Genomic DNA, 20,679 nt, shown 5'->3' with positions numbered 1-20,679 from the left:
TTTTTTTTTTTTTTTTTAAATTTTAATATACTGGGTTTTATTAGGAGTCTGTTTTTATTAGGCGGGTGTGTGCGCGTTTTGTGATTAGTGTGTTTTGAATTATGGGTGTGCATATGAACACAGTTCTGTTGATTTTTGGTTTGTGCTAGGCATATTCATGTTTTCTTAAATTCGTAGCTCACTGCATTTTCATATTAATCATATTAGTATTGTAGGTTAATGTATCCTTTCACTACCATTCTTTATGTTTGAAATTTGTTCTTCCATAACCATGTTTGAAATTCTTTGGTGATTTTGAATTTAGTACAATTTTAGTTTTTCACATTTTATATTATATCATTTCTATGTTCAGGCTAATTGCTTTTAAGGGAAATGATGATCTGCCATTCATTATTGCGGGTGATGTTCTTCAACCGTAACTAAAGGTCCATATTTTGAGGAAAAGAAATCCCCATCAAATTACAATTTTAGTATTGCACATTTTGTTGTCTATGTTCATTCTAATTGCTTTAAGTAGAAAATGCTCGCTGCATTTGTTTTTCTTTGCTTTAAGTAGAATATGTTATTAGTCAGTACTAGTAATTACATCCGTGTGAAATTCGTTCAATGGAAGGTTATCAATCCTTGACGTAATGGGCAACAGAATATCATAGATATTGGCGAATAATTCTCGGAAGCCCTATCTGTGGAGCATAAGCACATAGATAATTGAAAATGTAAAACGTAAAAGTATGAACTATAAGCAAAATCATTTTTCTATTTTAATTTTAAGTATATTATGTCAAATTTGGTTTAATTCCATAATCAGTGGCCTTGGATGGTGTTAAACTGCGTAGTTCAGAATTAAGCGAGGATGATATGCTAGTTTGGAGGCATTTAGTGGTAGTTAGAATGGCAATGGGCATCCATCTTTGTGTATCCGAAGACGATGAATCTGAAAGTTGGAAAATTCAGTCACTCAACAGAAAAGGATGAATGAGCTGGGTCTTTTTTAAGGTACAAAAGCTACTACTTAAGAATCTATTGTGAAAATTAAATAAATTAGTTGATGCACATGTCAATTCTGCTTCAGTTGTGTACTGTGGTCTGTGGAACAAATCAATATGTAAAAAAGAATTGAAACTAAAAAGATGGTTTAAACAAATTGGGTAAGAGACCAAAATCATTACTTAAGTTAAAAGAAAGGATGAAGAACTAATTGCTGTCAGGGGTTGCTTTGACTCCTTTTATAGTGTCTGATTTGAATCTGTGAAGAGAAATGCTCCCCCCCCCCCCCCCCCCCCCCCCAGCCATCTCAGGTGAACTTTGAGGAAATAGTCAGGTCCTTCACTTTGGCATCAGCTCATCAGGTATATATTTTCTTCTTTTCAATGCTCTGAGGCTCGAAAATTTGCACTTGTAACTGTGACCATGTTGCATTCTTGTTGAGGTCCTCTGTCTATTTTGTTATTGTGTGCAAATAGTTAGTTAGAATATAACATTTTAGGGTGATCACACACACAAAAGGGGGGAAGCACCTTCATTCTATCTGTGGTTAGTTTTTCATTCTATATAATGATTTAGGTTTTTAGGTTGTTGGTGTTGGTGGTAAGCTTGGGTGTGGGATGGTGTGTGTTCAGTGTGTCGATGTTACAGGGGGTTTATATTCGTCGTCAATGGGTGTTGGTGTTGTCAGTTTTTGGGTTTTGCGGCGGCTGCATGTTCTAGGCTCTAGCAATTAACTACATCTTTTATTACATGTTCTATTTTTCTTGCACAATTGCAGTTGGATGATGAGGAAGTCTATCAACACTGACGGAAATTCAGAAAGAGTAAGAAATGATGTGATGGGGAGGCAAAGATCCTCACAATGTACAGCGTAAACCAGGGTCCGAGGTTGACATTTTTTTTTTTTTTTTTTTTTTTTTTTTTTTTTTTTTTTTGTAGAGTTAAAGCTCCACATGAAAGAAAATAATTTCATATGGAAAAATTGTTTAATTTTTATCCCATTTCCTTCTGTTCTTTAATCTTTTTAAGCGCTGCCAATATTGTAGCTGAGGCATGTACATAAATGTATACATAGATCAGAGGTGTAATTAGTAACTCTGTAAAACTAAAAACAAAAAATAAATGTGTGCCTAGAACTATTAATTGTTACACTTGATACATTAGTGGCTTCCCAGCCCTACAGTGTTTTGCACACATCCAACTGAAGTAACTCACTAATCCTCAATACTTCTACCCATTTAGTTATTTTCTTCCATATACGGCTAAACAACATGCATTCAACCATACCCCCAATAATACCTTAGCTCCTTAGATCTCGAATTACAGGAAAAACATTTTACACCTCCGATTCACCAAAATGCACACGCCACAACTGTAACACGCACACACCATTACAAGTAGACGCACAGACCACAATTCCAAACGCACAGACTCGCATTACTAATCCTGTGAAGCCCAAAAAAATAACAAACCACTTCTACCCATTTAGTTAATTTCTTCCATATCCGGGCAAACAACATTCATTCAACCATACCCCCAATAATACTTTAACTCCTTGGATCTCGAATTACAGGAAAAACATTTTACACCTCCAATTCACCAAAACGCACACGCCACAACAATAACACGCACACACCATTACAAGTAGACGCACAGACCACAATTCCAAACGCACAAACCCCCCATTAATACTCCCGTGACGCCCAAAAAATAACAAACCACTTCTACCCATTATTTAATTTCCTCCATATCCGGGGCAAACAACATGCATTCAACCATATCCCCAATAATTCTTTATCTCCTTGGATCTCAAAATATTGAAAAAATCGTTATACACCTCCAATTCACCAAAACGCACACGCCACAACAGTAACACGCACATACCATTACAAGTAGACGCACAGAGCACAATTCCAAACGCACAGACCCCCCATTAATACTCCTGTCACGCCCAAAAAATAACAAACCACTTCTACCCATTTAGTTAATTTCTTCCATATCTGGGCAAACAACATGCATTCAACCATAACCCCAATAATTCTTTATCTCCTTGGATTTCAAATTACAGAAAAAACCGTTATGTACCTCCAATTCACCAAAACGCACACGACACAACAATAACACGCACACGACACAACAATAACACGCACACGCCATTACAAGAAGACGCACAGACCACAATTCCAAACGCATAGACCCCCAACACTACAACACTAAATTTCCGTACTGTTACTACAAGATAACGACTCATACACAAACAGATTCTCATACACAGATACATTATACGTATTACCATTCTTATTCCACCTAATGTTATGCTAAATATTACTAATTTATTTTAGCCATAATTAACAACACTATTACAATTACTCTTTTATCCTTATTTTTAAAATTTAACCTTAATTATCTAACTCATCTCTTTCAATCACATCCATCAAATTCTAATAACTTAATGGTTGTGATGAGACCTCATGGCCTCATTTTAAGTAGAGACCTCATGGGATCCGAAGCCTATATATATATATATATATATATATATATATATATATATATATATATATATATATATATATATATATATATATATATATATAATTAAGTTTCAGTGCGGGTGATTAATGTGCGTGAGTTTTGTACTTAAGGTGCGTGGGTCTTGTGCTTAAGGTGCGTGAAGTTTGTGCTTAATGTGTGTGAAGTGTGTACTTAATGTGAATTGTTGTTGAAACTTTAAGGTGCATGAGTTTTGTTCTTAATGTGCGTGAGTTGTGTGCTTAAGGTGTGTGAGTCTTGTGCTTAAGGTGCGTGAGTTTTGTGCTTGAGGTGCGTGAGGTTTGTGCTTATGGTGCGTGAGTTTTGTGCTTAAGGTTCGTAGGTTTTTGTTTTTGTTCTTAAGATGTATTGTTTGTGTGCTTAATATGCGTGTGTTGTGTACTTAAAGTTCGTCAGTTTAGTGCTTAATGTGTGTCCACCCGCATAACCGCACAGGAAGCCCTTCTCGCACCTAATCCCTTCCCCTCTCTCTCTCTCTCTCTCTCTCTTTATATATATATATATATATATACATAATGGGTTGGGTGGGTGATACGCCCTTAATTGTAATTATGGAGCTTAATTAGGAAGAATTAATTATATTTCTAGAATTAGGATGATAATTATGATGGTACAACTTAATTAGTGGGAGAGTTAATATTGTGCCTAAATTAGTATAGGAAAATTATGTAAATCACAATATATCATTACCTTGTATAGTTAGTATAATTTTAGTAGGTTAATTATTATAGGTATTAGTAGATTAGTATAAATAGACCATTGTATATGAAGATGGAGAAGAAGAGAAATATATTGTTATTCCAGTCTTTTATATTGAAGAGTTCTTCATTTCCTTCCGTTATATTGTTTTCTTTTGGAGTTACCGTAACTCGAATACGGATTGGAGCAAGAAGCCTGCTCGAAAGGTTTCTTCCGTTGCGTACTAAATTTCAGTACGTAACATTGGTGCTTTCATTGAGAGGATTTGTGGATGCATCATGTAACAATTGGTGTTTTCATTGATTCTATTGGTGAGAGTATTCCTTATCTTTATTTTTTGTTATTATTGTTATTTTATTTATTAGCCACATTCCTTTGAAATTTTATATATAAAAAAAAAAAAAGTGAAAACAAAAGAAGAAGAAAACTCGTCAAAAAAAAAAAAGAGAAAAAAAATTTGAGAAAAAAAAAAGAGAAAAAAAGAAGCGGCAGAAAGGAAAAAAAAGATATTTTATTATTTTTATTATTATGAAAAATATTATTCATCGTTGCTTATTGGTTTTTGTACACCAAGTATGGTATCCGATCGATGATTTTGTATTGTATGAGATTTTTTCTACGAAAGGAACCGTGCAATATATTCATATTTTAAAAGATAATGGTCACACCTTCCAAGCTTTGGTATGGTTTGATTCTATTGTGGATTCAATTGTAGCCAAACAAGCATTCCATGGACAAAACATTTATGAAGGGTATTGCACTATGAATATAGAATTTCCTGATGCAAAACTAATCATGGCTACTTGTGGGGAAGTAGATCATCAAACTCCCACTCTTCATGTGGAAATTGATGCGGAAGTGATAATCGAAAAAGGGATTGGTGATAATGTGGTTGACATGCGTTCTTGTGCAATTGTTGATGAGGACTATACTAATCAAGAAGAAATTCAAAATTTTACGGAGGAGGTAGATCCTGCACCAAATATTATGGGGGAACACAACACGGTTCGCATGGATTCACCCCAAATTGAAGCACCAATCAACGATAAAGTAGAAACTACAATTGTGCATATTAAGTCTCCCCAATTGTTTCAAGAATCAATTTTCACATCTTTAGTGCCTTTGGAGGAAAATTTCATCCACGCTGCAATTGAAATGATACCCAAATTGGTCCAAATTATGACACCAACAAGGACTGTTACAGGGCAATCCAGTGAACATGTTGTTTATGATGTCCATGTTTGGCAAATCAATCAACTAGTATCAAGGCATGGATATGCTCATTTCCTTACCTACACCTTGAGGACAAGGTGTTTTTTGAAGGGGTGGAGAGTGATACGCCCTTAATTGTAATTATGGAGCTTAATTAGGAAGAATTAATTATATTTCTAGAATTAGGATGATAATTATGATGGTACAACTTAATTAGTGGGAGAGTTAATATTGTGCCTAAATTAGTATAGGAAAATTATGTAAATCACAATATATCATTACCTTGTATAGTTAGTATAATTTTAGTAGGTTAATTATTATAGGTATTAGTAGATTAGTATAAATAGACCATTGTATATGAAGATGGAGAAGAAGAGAAATATATTGTTATTCCAGTCTTTTATATTGAAGAGTTCTTCATTTTCTTCCGTTATATTGTTTTCTTTTGGAGTTACCGTAACTCGAATACGGATTGGAGCCAGAAGCCTGCTCGAAAGGTTTCTTCCGTTGCGTACTAAATTTCAGTACGTAACAGTGGGATTCTAGGCAGGTTTTGTATATAAAACTTGAATTCAATCAGATCCATCACGGGTTTAATTTGTTTTAAAACCCACTCAAACTTACCACCCACTAGTGATATCAACACGATAATAGATTCTAATAAGCATTGAGAAAAATTGATTGAAAATTACAATGGGAAAGCAAAAAGATTCCGAACTGTTGGGAAAATGCAAGTCAAAGAGTTTTTTTTTTTTTTTTTTTTTTTTTGTTCTAAAAATTCCTGGATGTTTTAGTCAACATCTGTTATTCAGCAGGAGCACAAGGTGATGAGTGTTCAAGATCTGTTAAATAATATATGACATTAATTATTTTGTCCATACTATTTAAACAGAGTTATGACATTAATTATTTTGCTTATACTATTTAAACAAAGTTATTCCTGGAGTTTTAGACATCAGACAGAGATTGTCTGGGTTTGTTCTTGTCCCATTATTATTCTAAGTATGATGTGTAAGTTTAAATCCTTGCACCAGGTGCACTAGGGGTGGAAATAGGTCAGACCGAGCCAAGCTTTAAAAAATTAGGCCTGGGCCTGCAGGTAGGCTTTTTTTTAGACTCAAGCCTGAACCTGCAGTTGGCCTGGCCTGCCCTGAAGCCTTTTTAAAAGCCTATATAATAAATAGGCTTTTAAAAAGGCTTCAAAGTAGGTCCTAAATAGGCTTTGAGCCTATTTAAGGCCTACATTTTAAAGCCTTTTAATATTTCTATAGGCATTCAAGGGATGATTTAAAGTAATTTAACATTTCCGAAAATCTAACATATTCTAAGAATATGAGAGGAATGTGATTTCATGAATATAATAAAAAATGGATGAGGATATAATATTTCTGAATGAATCAAATAATAAGTCTGTACAGGAATATATATAGTAGCGAATAACAAACCTAATACAAGACTAATACTAGTAACAATAGGTAACGAATACTAATAATAATAGAGTCCTAATACTCCCCCTCAAGCACAAGGTGGACTAGCTACAACATTGAGCTTGCCACACAGAGTAGAGAAACGCGGACCAGGGAGAGCTTTAGTGAACACGTCAGCCAGCTGATCCTTAGTAGAAATGAAGCTAACCTGCAACTCTTTCTTTGCCACTTTGTCACGAACAAAGTGATAGTCAATTTCCACATGTTTCGTACGAGCATGGAACACCGGGTAGGAACAGAGATAAGTTGCACCCAGATTATCACACCAGAGAGTGGGAGGAGCTGCCAACGGCAACCGAAGTTCATGCAATAGAGAAACCAACTAGGTGACCTCAGCAGACACGTCAGCTAGTGCCTTGTACTCGGCCTCTGTAGATGAACGAGCAACCGTACGTTGCTTCCGGCAAGACCAAGAGATCAGATTGTCACCAAGAAAAACCGCAAAGCCGCTAGTAGACTTTCTGTCAGCGGGGTCCCCAGCCCAGTCCGAATCTGAAAAAGCATGCACTGCAACAGAGGAGGATGGGCGAATAAACAGACCAAAATGCAAAGTGCCTTTAACGTACCGCAGAACATGTTTGAGCATTGCCCAATGCTCAGTAGTCGGGGAGTGCAATGCTGACAGACCCGATTCACAGCAAAAGATAAATCCGGGCGAGTGACAGTAAGATACTGCAGAGCCCCAACAAGACTGCGATACTGCGTGGGATCGACATAAGGAACCACAGATTCAGAAACGGGTCGAGTCACAGGCACCGGAGTAGCCAACGGCTTGCAGTCCACCATACCTGCACGGCTCAAGATATCTCGCATGTATCGCTGCTGAGAAAGAAACAAACCATCACCAAGAGAGACTGTCTCAATGCCCAGAAAAAAAGACGGAGCACCCATGTCACGAATCTTGAACTCCGAGGCTAAGTCAGTCAGAAGCCGAGTAACACGCGAAGCATCAGATACCATAACAAGGATATCATCCACATAAACAAGCACATATAAAGATACAGAGTCACGAGTGTATATGAATAAAGAGACATCAGTCTTTGAAGGTGAAAAACCACCCGACACCAAGAAAGCATGTAACCTATTAAACCATGCGCGAGGAGCCTGCTTAAGGCCATAGAGTGACCTCTGTAATAAGCATACATCATCCGGTCGTGACGAGTCCTCATAGCCAGGCGGCTGTCGCATGTAGACTGTCTCTGCAAGATTACCATTCAGAAAGGCGTTGTGAACATCCAATTGCCGAATTACCCAACCGCGAGAGACAGCCAAGGAGAGAAGAAGCCGCACGGTTGTGGGTTTTACAACAGGACTGAAGGTCTCAAAAAAGTCCTGTCCTGCGACTTGATTGAACCCCTTAGTCACCAACCGAGCCTTGTGCCGCTCAATCGTGCCATCAGCCTTGCGCTTCGTCCTGAACACCCATTTGCAGCCTACAACATTCATACCAGGTGTGCGACTAACCAGACGCCAAGTGTGATTCTGAAGCAAGGCATTAAACTCAAGATCCATGGCCTCACGCCATTCCGGATACCGAACTGCCTGAGAATAACAGGTCGGCTCAGAAACTGTCATAAGAGCCACATGCTGCGTCGGCCCCAAAGAACGAGTCGCCATAACATGAGACCGAGGTGGAACTGGTTTTATCGTGCGCCGACCTCGCTTGGGCGCCTTAGGAGCACCCGAGACTACCACATCTGGAGCCACGGCAGTCACGGTGCGGGAATCAGAAGCAGCACCAGCAGCCCCGGAATCCGTGTCCATCTCCGGACGAGGACCCGGCCCAGCAGAACAAACACCTGAGCTCGCGCCAACCTGAACGGCGCCAACACCCCACGGCTCAATCGGGCGAGAGCTAGAGACCTGAGAGGGGACAGAAGAAGCAAATGGAAATATGGTTTCATCAAACCGCACATGACGGCAAATGAATACCTTGTTAGTAGCAGGATCAAAACAACGATAGCGACGAAACGAAGACGGATAACCAAGAAACACACACGGAGAAGACCGATACTGCAACTTGTTACGATTATACGGGCGTAACAGAGGATAACAGAGACAACCAAACACACGCAAGAAAGAGTAAGAAGGACTAGAACGATGCAACCGAGAATGAGGACTATCATTATCCAAAACCCGAGTCGGCATCTTATTGATGAGATAGACCGCAGTCTCAAAGGCATAATCCCAATATCGTTGTGGAACCGAAGCCTGGGCCAAGAGAGCCAAACCCGTTTCCACAACGTGACGATGCCGACGCTCAACTCTACCATTCTGCTCATGGGTATAGGCACAAGACTGCTTATGATTAATACCCAAAGAGACAAAAGTACGGTGCAACCGTTTATACTCTCCCCCTAAATCAGATTGAATAGAGACAATCTTATGACCATATGAACGCTCAACTAGTGACCGAAACTGCTCGAAGATAGCATACACATCAGTTTTCAAACGCATAGGATAAAACCATACATAGCGCGTATAGTCATCAACAAACAAAACAAAATAACGAAAGCCATTGACGGAAAGAAAAGGCGCTGGGCCCCAAATATCAGTATATATAAGTTCTAAAACATGAGACGTAGTAGTATTGACACGAGGCAAGGGAAACCGTGAGGATTTCCCAAGCATACAAGCACGGCACAATTCCGAAGTATCACTAAAACTAGACTGAATAGAACATGAATTTAAAATCTGCCGCAGGACACGCGGGTGAGGATAACCCAACCGGCTATGCCACACGTCAGAGGAGACTCGAGAGGCCACAAACGCAGCGGGACTTGAACGAGAGACAGGCCAAGAATAGAGACCCCCCGAAGCCGGCCCTTTATATAGAACTTCCCTGGTTGAACGATCCTTCACAAAGAAACAATCAGGGTGAAACTCAAAAAAGACATTATTATCACGAGCAAACCGTTGCACAGACAATAAAAACGCAGAAAGCCCAGGAACATGAAGAACATCAGACAATCGAAACAGTGTTTTAGATGCGGCTAACGAAGATGAACCAGTACTAACAATAGGTAAACACTTACCGTCACCAACACGAAGATGATCCGGACCATTATAAGGAACCGTCGAGGACATTCAGAACTTCCAACAGAACCGCCATCAGAACCGAGGTGCGCCATAGAGAGAGAAAAGGAACCTGCTGATACCAGATGAGGATATAATATTTCTGAATGAATCAAATAATAAGTCTGTACAGGAATATATATAGTAGCGAATAGCAAACCTAATACAAGACTAATACTAGTAACAATAGGTAACGAATACTAATAATAATAGAGTCCTAATAAAATGAACTGAAAACAAAATTTAAAAATCCCTCATTCTCTCTACAGGAACCTCACATTTTCTTGTGTATAAAAAAGGGATTGTAATGCAATATAACAATACTCATATTATTATGAGTTTATGGAGATAAACTAAACCAAAATCCCATAACATAATAGAGAAATAGAGCAATACAAATGATTTGATTATTAACTGAATAATATTGAAAAACAAGAACATATTTTTAAAAAAATTTCCCTTTCTAAAAAAGATACAAAAGTAAACTAAAAGTTTCTGCACATTTCATGCTTGCATGTATCATAGGCACCAACTATCCATGTAGCTATGATATGCTAACCCCAATGTATGTTTCATCCATTTCTCATCATCTCTTTTCTGCAAAGCCAAAGGAGATGCTCATATTACTAATCATAATGAGATGAAAAGGAAACCCCTAAAGGCAATAGACAAGAACTAACCGTAAAATCTTCACGGCATGTGCACCTCTGCTTTCTTTTCTGGCTTCAGCAGAGTGCATTGGTAATGCATGCATTAATCAACAGGTTTCCAACTCAATAGTTTCTATAAGGTCCGAGTTCCTGAGAATACATAATACAAACAAAAGTTAGAAAAATAAAAATAAAAATGATCAAAGAAAGCATGCGGGCAAGAGTAATGTGGCTTAAAAAAGTTTACCAGATCAAAGTTCGATCCTTCAGCTTCACATCATGGAAACTGCCTTGTCAATAAACTAACACCCTACAGTCAAGACAAATAAATGAGTGAGGAGATGATAAATATAGCAGTAACTGAGTTGAGTAGTAAAGCTAAGTTGTGAATCAAGGGCATCAGCAAGTTGATTTCTAGATTACAATAACTGTACAAGGGAAACAAAACAAAATGGATTCCATATGTCTACCTTCTTCTAAAGTCTCTTGTGTACGGAAGACAGCATCATTGTTTTGCATTACTCTTGGCATATTCAACCGAATCTTAGATTACCACAAGATTGCATCCTTATCATTTTCTAAAATGCCAAAAACCATAACTTTTGTCAGTTATACTACAAATACTCACACACATAGATCAGAAGAAGTGAAGAAGACTCACCTTGTCCTGGTTGGAATGAGCTTCAACATAGCATAGTCAAGAAGGGCACTAGAATCCATCTGGGAAGAAGAAGAAGTCAACCGCTTGGGACCGGAGAAACGGCAAAATGGGTGTAGGGAAGAAGTTGATATTGGTGTTCCTAGAACGTGATACTCACATTTCCAGCCGCTTCGCCGTTGCAAGGTCACCGTTTCGCACACTGGTCTATGTCTCGATGGATTGGCCGATTGGGGATGAGTCGGATGACTTACTGGACTAGGGTTATGAGTTTGAATTAGGTTATATATATAGTAGGTTATATTATAAATTTTTAAAAATATTAGTTATAAAATGTAAATATGTAATATATAATAATTAAATAATAAATATATGGCAATTTATATCCTACACCACGACGCGCGTTGCACTATGCGTCCAGATGCAAAACGACGTCGTTTTAATTTTTTTTTTTTTTTTGAAATTTCTCGCCCCAGTGAATGGCAGTAGTTTTTTCTTTAAAAAAAAAAACCCGCTGTTCAAGAATGTACATAATGTTATACTAGAATACACATAATTCTATACATGAATGTACATAATTATATAACAAAATATACATATTCTTTTTAAAAGATAATACACATAATCTAACATAATACATAATAAACATAAACTTTTAACATAATACACATCAACTCTTAACATAATACACACAAATTTTCTGATTCGAATGTACATAATTGTATAAAAAGAATGTACATAATTGTATAAAAAATGTACATAACTGTATGAACCAATACACATAACTGTATGAACAAATACACATAACTTTGTGAACAAATACACATAATCCTAGCAACTTTCTACTGCGCCTCCCAAAACGACGTCGTTTTGGGAAGCGCGCGGCGCACAGTGCTATGTGCGCCGTGGTGTAGGGTATAACGATTGTAAATATATATATTATATATATAAACAGGCTAGGCCTGCAGGCTCATAGGCCAGGCTTTTACATATAGGCCTGGGGCTATTTATTATTAACTAAATAGGCTTTTAAATAGGCCTAGGCCGGGCCTTTTTACTAAATAGGCTAGGCCAAGCCAGGCCTTAAATAGGCCAGGCCATAGTGTAACACCCCCATTTTCCATTAACCAAAATAACTTATAAAAATGAATTTATTTTATTTAAAACCATTTTTAGTTGCGGAAGCTAAACAAAACAAAAGGAAAAAGGGATGCTACCGCCACGTTTAGATAACAACCTATATCCAAACGCACAGGCTAAAAACAACACTACTAAAAGCAACCCATAATTTGTTTTATTACAATGCATTGAGTACAATTGTCTAAGAATTCACTTCTAGATTTTTCTAAAATAATATAAAACTTCAAAGTTCTAAAAGATGAATCGCTCTCATGCTCCAGATACTCGTGCCACATTACCTGCAAAATAACTAAAGGGGGAACAAATTCAGTATACAACAACTGGTAAGACTTACTCCACCCTGTAAAACATTTTTCACATAACACGTAACACCTTGGGGCACACAATTCCACATTAACCCCTTAATCATATTATACTTGCAACATTCCCTAATACCACTTCTTCACATTTAATTACCCATTAACAAATCAACCACATAAGAAATATAATTTATAGTTTCACATAAAATTCCACAACTTCCACATTTTACCACTTTTCTCAACATTAGGATTTAATCCTTTATTAACCACCAAGTCAATGAGGAGGAGAAATACAAGGCAAGGACCATTACTTCGGCCCCAGTGACCAAAACCAACCAACCAGAGACCAACCCAGTTGGCACGAGATCAATCCCTTAAGTATGCATACCCCCATTGAGAGACCAACCCCAATGGGTAGAACGAACTCGATTGTGAGAGACCAACCCCACAAGGTATATAATAATAATCCAGAATCAAATGTAAGAGACCAACCCCACAAGATCCATAACCAAAAGTGAGAGACCAACCTCACAATAAAAATCCAAGTACAAATCCTCCATGACCAAAGTTAATTAAATGTAAGTTTTTATACCAAATATTTCACAACCAAGCAACTTCTCAATATCTTTAATAAGAAGCTGACAAAAATTTTCAGAAACTATGACCTGAATTGCCGAATCTACTGAGAAAAATCGGTAACATATTTTCATATGAAATTTTCCAGATAAGTAGTACAAAGAGTCTAGACTACACACAAAAAGTTTCAAGCCAATCCAAGGTCTAAAAGTATTTTTCCCGAATTACTTCCCAACATTGCGCCAAACAGAAATTGAACTGGCAGCACACCGCCTCCACTCCACGAAATATTCTAGAAATTCCGAAACATATTTTTAACTAAAAACTTTTACAAACATCAAATATAACAAGTCTAGGTTATCCATAAAAATTTTCAAGCAAAAAGAAGTTGAGGAAGCAATTTTCACGAATTTTTCTTTCCAGCTGCGCCAGTTAGAATTTTCTCAGGCAATGATCAAGTTGAGTAAAATTTTTCCTTTTTAATCACCACAAAATCTCCATATCACATATGTAGGGTTTTCAAAACCTCTAAACTCATATATCTACACACATAATATAATCAAATAACTTACAACACTAAATATCATCAATTTTTCAAAATCACGAATCACATAAACAATTAGAAAAATTAATTTTTGATTTGGGGTAAAAGGATTTTAGTGAACATAAATCTTACCTCGAACCAGAATCAACAAAATCTTTGAATGAAATCCTACAATGAACAGAGCCAGATGATAACAGAAGAAGACCGATAACAAAGCCACCAGCGATGACAAAAGAAGACAGCTATGTATATTTTTCTCTTTAATTTTGTGTTCGGTGATATTGGGAAAAAGGAAAACGATGAGAGTATCGGTTAATGATTATGATGAAGGGGAGGATTTAATGAATCAGCTACTGATGAGGATGGGAACAATTAGACTTCTACTTAAATACTTAACTAATAGCATATATTATAAATAATAATTCTAGTTGTAGAGAACTAAAATACTTAAAAGCTTAATATAATAAAGTTTAGTAATAATATAGATATTAAGTTATATACGAACTAAAATATGTAACATGCATATATATTAAGACTTCAGCTATACGGAGCTAACATATATATATACACTAAAACTTTAAGTTTATCTAACATATAAACTTGCATTACGACTTAATAACTCCAGTTTTAGGATTTATATTAGTTGTTATACCATATTAGTAATATGATCTTAAGAATTAGTAATAATCACAAAATAATACATAGTAGTAGACTAGTTTCAAATAGTTTTGGATCTCATAAAATAATATAGTTTTGGTTAAAATAATATCTATGTCAAAATAATACGTATAAAATAACTGGGTATTACAATCTACCCTCCTTAAAAGATGCTTCGTCCCCGAAGCATAACCATAGGAAAATACCGGGTATTACAATCTTACCCCCTTAAAATATGTTTCGTCCCCGAAGCATAACCATAAGGCAACAAGGAATAACAGAGACTTGACCAATAGGGAACTGAAGAGACTCAAACTTGACTTCAATACACCACAAAGATCAGGTATCACACATAGGCCCCTATGTAGGGGCCTGGCCTATTCCCACCCCTAAGGTGCACAGAGACAGGATTGTTGTGTTAACTTTCGGGGGCAATGCAATTGTTGTGAGTTAACAGAAAATTCGCTTCTATGGTAGTGGTTGTACCATGACACAACATTCCTTATTTTCATATTATCAGCCTAATTTCTCCAACAATATAAAGTGAAAATGGTATATCGTCACGATAATAAAATAGGGCATGCGTTCACATTCAAGGACATGCATTTGCACTCCAAGGCCTATCGTTGTCGGCGTTTAGTCGTCGAGGCCGGTAGTCTCCACCTCCCCAAACAATTCTGCAGCCAAATCATATAATCTAGAGCTAAGTATTATAAATTAATGCTTTAATGTGCATGTGTGTGCTTATTTATTTAATGGGATATACATTACTAAATTCCATTTCTAAGTTCTATTGGTTATGCATTGTTCATGCAAACACCCCTTCGTATAAATTTACAAAATGAAATTTACATAAATAATGATTAATCTTTATTATCAATATCTCATGTTCTCTTGTCTACCTGTAGGCATGTATTTCTATATAAATAACATGTATATATGACGATATTTTTTTGATTTTATAAAATATAAAATTGTACTTTCATTGACGTTGTATATAGATTACATGATTGGGCAATTATCATATCAATGTAAATAGCAGATATTCTGGCATGAAATCAAGTTGATATATATAGAGAAGAAATCAAATAGCTTGATCACTACGAGAATTATGGGGGTCATATGCTAGTGTGGTAATCAATAAGTATTAAGATATAATCGTCAATTTATTGTAAGAGTTAGGAAAAAGATGTCTATTTACATTAAATTTATTTATGATTGGTAATCAATAAAAGTGAATGAGCTAAATATGTCAAAATCTTTAATTTCTTTCGACACATCAATGTGTTATTCATTCGAAGCTATTGTGTGTGTGTATATATATACCTGTTTAGGGATTGTGCGGTAGCGTGACACATCTGGACATCGTCGTTACACTGGCAGACGAGAGAGGTCATCTGTCACTTAAGCTGGAAAGTCTGGTTCGCGGTGAATATTCACGAAGACGCGAGGAAGGGCTTCGATGAAGGGTGGCCGGAGCAGTTTGGGATCAGACTATGGTGGATGTGGCGCTGGCGAAATGACGAGGTATTTAACAATCGCTCCTTGACACTCGAACAAAAGATGGACTGGCTGAGAAGTTATGACACTGAGGTGAGGGCGGCGTTTGCGGCGAGGCAAGGAACTTTGAGAAGAAGCACGACGCGTGGTGCTGTGCAAGTCGTTTGGACGAAGCCGGCAGAAGGGTGGCTAAAGCTAAACGTTGATGACTGCGTCAAAGGATCTGGAGCGGCAGGATGCGGCAACATCTTACGAGATATGCATGGGGCATGGCATCGAGGGTTCACATATCGCATTGGCAGGTGCACGGTAGATGAAGCCGAAGCCTGGGTTGTTCTTTAGGGGTTACGCATGGCAAGAGATTATGGTGCAACAAGGGTTATTCTCGAGTGTGACTCCAAAACTATTGTGGGAAGCTTGAGCAGGAGAATTGAGGGGCAGGATCGAAGACATAATGTCATCCGGCTTTGCGCAAGAGAAGCTGCGAACTTTAGCGAGGTGTTGTTTACGCACATCTACATAGAATAGAACCGTCTGGCAGACAAGTTGGTTGCAATGGCGATCTCCACCAAAATGGGTGTCGCCTCTTGGAGGACCCCCCACCGGAGATCGTGGAGGTGCTTCACCATGATAAGATCGGATCATGGTGGCCAAGGCAAACAGGGGGGTGCATCGGTCGGATCGGGTCGGTTCGGGTGGGCGGATGGGCAACCCTTTCGGATTTCGGATATCATTATGTAAATCCTATTTCGTTTTTTAATCTAAGAAATCTATTCGGTTTGACTGAACTTCGGTTGGGGTCGGTTCAGTCGGATATCCGAATCAATTTCGGATAGTTTGATAATAATGAAATAAAGGAAATAACTACAAAATTGAACAAAACACTGTAAATATAAAAAGTTAATATCACATACATGCAATTACATATTACTCTAACTGCAATTACATGCAAAAATAGTACTGAATATGCACTTAAGTCAAAAAAAGTATCCTTGCAATTTGCAATTACATGCTAAAAAAGTACTGAATATTCCAAGTTCCTACTTCCTAGTCTTCCTAGAGTTCCTAATCTCTTCCTATTATTCTTCATCTTCTTGTAAACACTCAAAACTTAAGCAAAGTTAGCAATAAGTCAAAATGCCAAATAGCAAAAATAAGTTATTGAGCAACAGAATATCATTAGACAGTTATAATTTATAAACTTGGCTCAGTAAGCTTTTTATCTATATCAAAGTTAGGATTAAGGGGAAATTGCTACAACATCCCCATGAGGATGGAGCAACATACCAGCTTAATCCCTTATTTTTCAGATCATTGGTGGAAGCTTTCATCATGGCCATAATATAATAAAAGTATAAAACATAAAAAAATTGTAAAATGTGCCAACTTACCAACAATGTAACAACTTACAATGGCAGCAACTAATTTAATTAGTTACCAAGCCAGCTGCAAGCAAGCCTCATGAGTCATGAATTGCAGGCAAACAGCATAAATGTATTACAGAATACATTCAAACAGAAACATCAGTATAACGTATAAAGTACAAAGCATAGCATTACAGGAATTATAGCAAGTGTAGAACCACCACTCCTTCCAGTTCCACTGCCACCATCAGTACCAATTTCTGCAACAACAAAAAATTATAATACAATGTTAAAATTATAAGGAAAATAGGAAATAACAAATTGTTAAAAAAAAATAGAATAGAATGTGTTACCTTGTTCAAATCTCTCCAATTCCTCCAGATTTTCCTCAATTGATAATGGGGTATTTGATAGCCTAAGCCAATCCTGCGTACAGACCAAAGCTTCCACAATTTTAGGAGTTAATGAACTCCTAAAAGGATCCAAAACCCTACCAGATGTACTGAAGGCAGATTCTGATGCAACAGTAGATATTGGTATAGCTAAAACATCCCTAGCTATCTTAGAAAGGATAGGAAACCTTTCAGCATTCAACTTCCACCATCTAAGTATGTCAAAAGAGGTTTCTTCTTCAAGTATTGCCTCAGCAAGGTAAATTTCTAACTCTGTTTTTTTTTTTTTTTCATTCCCCCACTCTCCAATATTTGTTTCTTAATCTGTGACTTTAACAAATGTTGGGGCCTCCCAACTGTAGACTGTGAAAAATCAGTAGGAGTACTGACAGGAGTAGAGACAGGAGTAGAGACAGCATAATCATTAAACAACTCTTTTAAGGCTGCAATCACTTTCTCATAGTATGGTTTACCTTTTTCCTCACCATACATGTGATTCATCTGTGTTGCCATGTACTCTAACTTGTCTCTTGGGTCTAGAATGTTTGCAAAGAATATCATCAAGTTCATTTTATCTATATCCCCCCAATATTTCTCAAATTTAGCCTTCATATTTTCTCCCATCAGTTTCACAGACCCTCCCGCTTCAACCATGCCATTCAAGAGGCAGTATAAATCAGAAATTTCAGAAAAGAAAGTGTTAGAAGTGACATATAAAGAACCATAAATTCTTATTGTCATATCATAAAAACATTTCAAGATCTCCACCAAACTCTTCACAGACTCCCAATCAAGAAAAGTAGGAACAGCATCAGACAGATCTGATTTGTAGGCAGTATCACTTTCTTCAAGTGACTCAAACACTTTCTCATAAGTAATTGCAGATTGTAACATAAGATATGTAGAGTTCCATCTGGTTGGAACATCTAGACACAAAGATGATTTCTGTTCAATCCCATTCCACTTTCGACAGTGGCTCCATACGGTATCATAAGCCCAGGACTGGACTAGGAGGTACTCAGCCAAGTCCCTAAATTTCTTAAGTCTAGCAGGTGAACTCCTCACATATCTTACAGCCTCCCTTACCCTCTTCACAGAAGAATCACATTGTTTCAGGCCATCTTGGACAACAAGGTTCAGAATATGGGCAATACATCTCATGTGAATATACTTGCCCTTCACAGTAGATGTTCCCCAAGACATCAATTTCTTTTTTAAAAAACCTATAGCAGTGTCATTAGATGAAGCATTGTCTACAGTTATACTATACACATTCCTAATCCCCCAATCAAGCAAACAGGTTTCAAGGACTTTTGCTACAGCCTCACCCTTATGTGATGTAATAGGGACAAATGAGATAATCTTCTTGTTAAGCTTCCACTCTTCATCTATAAAATGGGCAGTCACTACCATGTAGTTAATTCTCTGAATAAAAGTCCAAGTGTCAGTTGTAATACTGACTCTTTGAGTGTTCCCCCTAAAAACACATTTCAACTTCAATCTTTCCTCTTCATAAATCAGATTGATGTCCCTACTAATTGTCCATCTAGATGGAATCTTAAACCTAGGACAAGCCACCAGAATGAACTTCCTAAACCTTGGACCCTCCACAAATCTAAAAGGCAGTTCATCAATTATAATCATTTCAACCAAGGTCCTCCTAATAGCTTCCTGGTTAAAGACCCAAGTTCCTAACTCACCAACAGTAGCAGGAGATGCATCAGAATTTGTAATAGCTTGAAAGGTTAACAGTGATTGTCTAGTGTCTTTAGAGTGGGGGTTTTTCAGACAGCTAAGCATGTGGTTTCTCAAGGAGGTAGTACCATGCTTTTTAGACTGACATTGATATATTTTGGCATAATATATACACTTGCCTTTGATAGTAACACCAGTACTATCCTTAATTTTTTCATAATGATCCCACACTGGAGATCTGGACTCAACAATCTTCCTCTTATTCTCAGGAACTGCAGTAGTAGGTTGCACATTCTGTTGATTATTTGTGTCAACAGTTTGGCCTTCCACCACTGTAGGAAACATATTGAACAAAATTGCCCCTCTCTCATACGATTATCTAACAGAAATATAGACGGAGGACCAAAAATGTCCTCGCCACAATAACTCTGTCCATAAAATGGCAAATTTTTTTATAAAGGACTAAAATTGTCCAAGCCACTATAAGTCTAGGACCAAAAATGTCTTTTACTCTAGATTTAGGTTCTATAATATTTTAAAAGCTTGTAATCAAGGATTCAACAATTGGATTCCAAAAAAGGATTCAACACTTGGATTCCAAGATTTACCATCCATCTATTTCACTAGAGAAGTTTTCTTTCCCTTATCTCTTTTCCTATGCAATGTTTATGTTTATTACTTATGTTTTTGTGTTCTTTATGCTATTGAATCATGAGTAGTTAGTTTATGTGCTTGAGCTAGGGTTGTATTGTCTATCTTGATGCTTAATTTGTGATTATTGCAAAAGGGAAAGAACTCTAACTTAGGATTCATGTGTTTGTGAAAGTTTTGTGTTTATATCTTGTTAATGTTTGATGTACAAAATCATTAGCATGTATTTGGAGAATTCTTGACTACAATGAGAATTGGGTCAAGGATTTGAGTCACCCTCGCATAGACCCAATTTGTTCATATGACAATAGGAGAAATTGGGGGCTTTAGATGCTTTGTGTGCTTGATGGACTTGGAATAGATACATCACGAGAGTGGACAATTCCTTGTTCTAATAATTGTTTATTAATCACGAGAGTGGTTCGTAGACTAGGATACCTACGTGCATTCCACTTAATTCCTTGGTTATTTGTTCTCCCTAATCCCATAGGTTGTTGAAGTATTTAGAAGATAATGCTCCCTAACTTGAGACCTATTTCTCTA

At 37.1% G+C, this 20,679-nt stretch overlaps 1 protein-coding gene and 1 long non-coding RNA gene across 2 annotated transcripts; both read right to left on the bottom strand.

Annotated features, from left to right (window-relative positions):
* Positions 1–10,569: 10,569 nt before the first annotated feature.
* Positions 10,570–11,186, bottom strand: LOC109174550. Its single transcript, XR_002053108.1, has 4 exons — positions 11,131–11,186; positions 10,908–10,970; positions 10,691–10,810; positions 10,570–10,607 (listed from the first exon to the last, which is right to left on the bottom strand). It is a non-coding gene; the product is annotated as an uncharacterized LOC109174550 (long non-coding RNA).
* A 5,775-nt stretch (positions 11,187–16,961) lies between these two features.
* LOC109174383 (zinc finger BED domain-containing protein RICESLEEPER 2-like) lies at positions 16,962–19,830 on the bottom strand. Its single transcript, XM_019323622.1, has 6 exons — positions 18,122–19,830; positions 17,752–18,002; positions 17,594–17,658; positions 17,237–17,288; positions 17,059–17,144; positions 16,962–16,970 (listed from the first exon to the last, which is right to left on the bottom strand). The coding sequence occupies exons 1-6, from the start codon at positions 19,828–19,830 to the stop codon at positions 16,962–16,964; spliced, it is 2,172 nt and encodes a 723-aa protein (XP_019179167.1).
* Positions 19,831–20,679: the final 849 nt, after the last annotated feature.

This window comes from Ipomoea nil, unplaced genomic scaffold (assembly GCF_001879475.1).
Source record: "Ipomoea nil cultivar Tokyo-kokei standard unplaced genomic scaffold, Asagao_1.1 scaffold0642, whole genome shotgun sequence".
In the NCBI taxonomy this organism is placed as follows: Eukaryota; Viridiplantae; Streptophyta; class Magnoliopsida; order Solanales; family Convolvulaceae; genus Ipomoea; species Ipomoea nil.
Note: the sequence above shows the minus strand (reverse complement) of the source record. Positions and strands in the feature narration are given on the sequence as shown.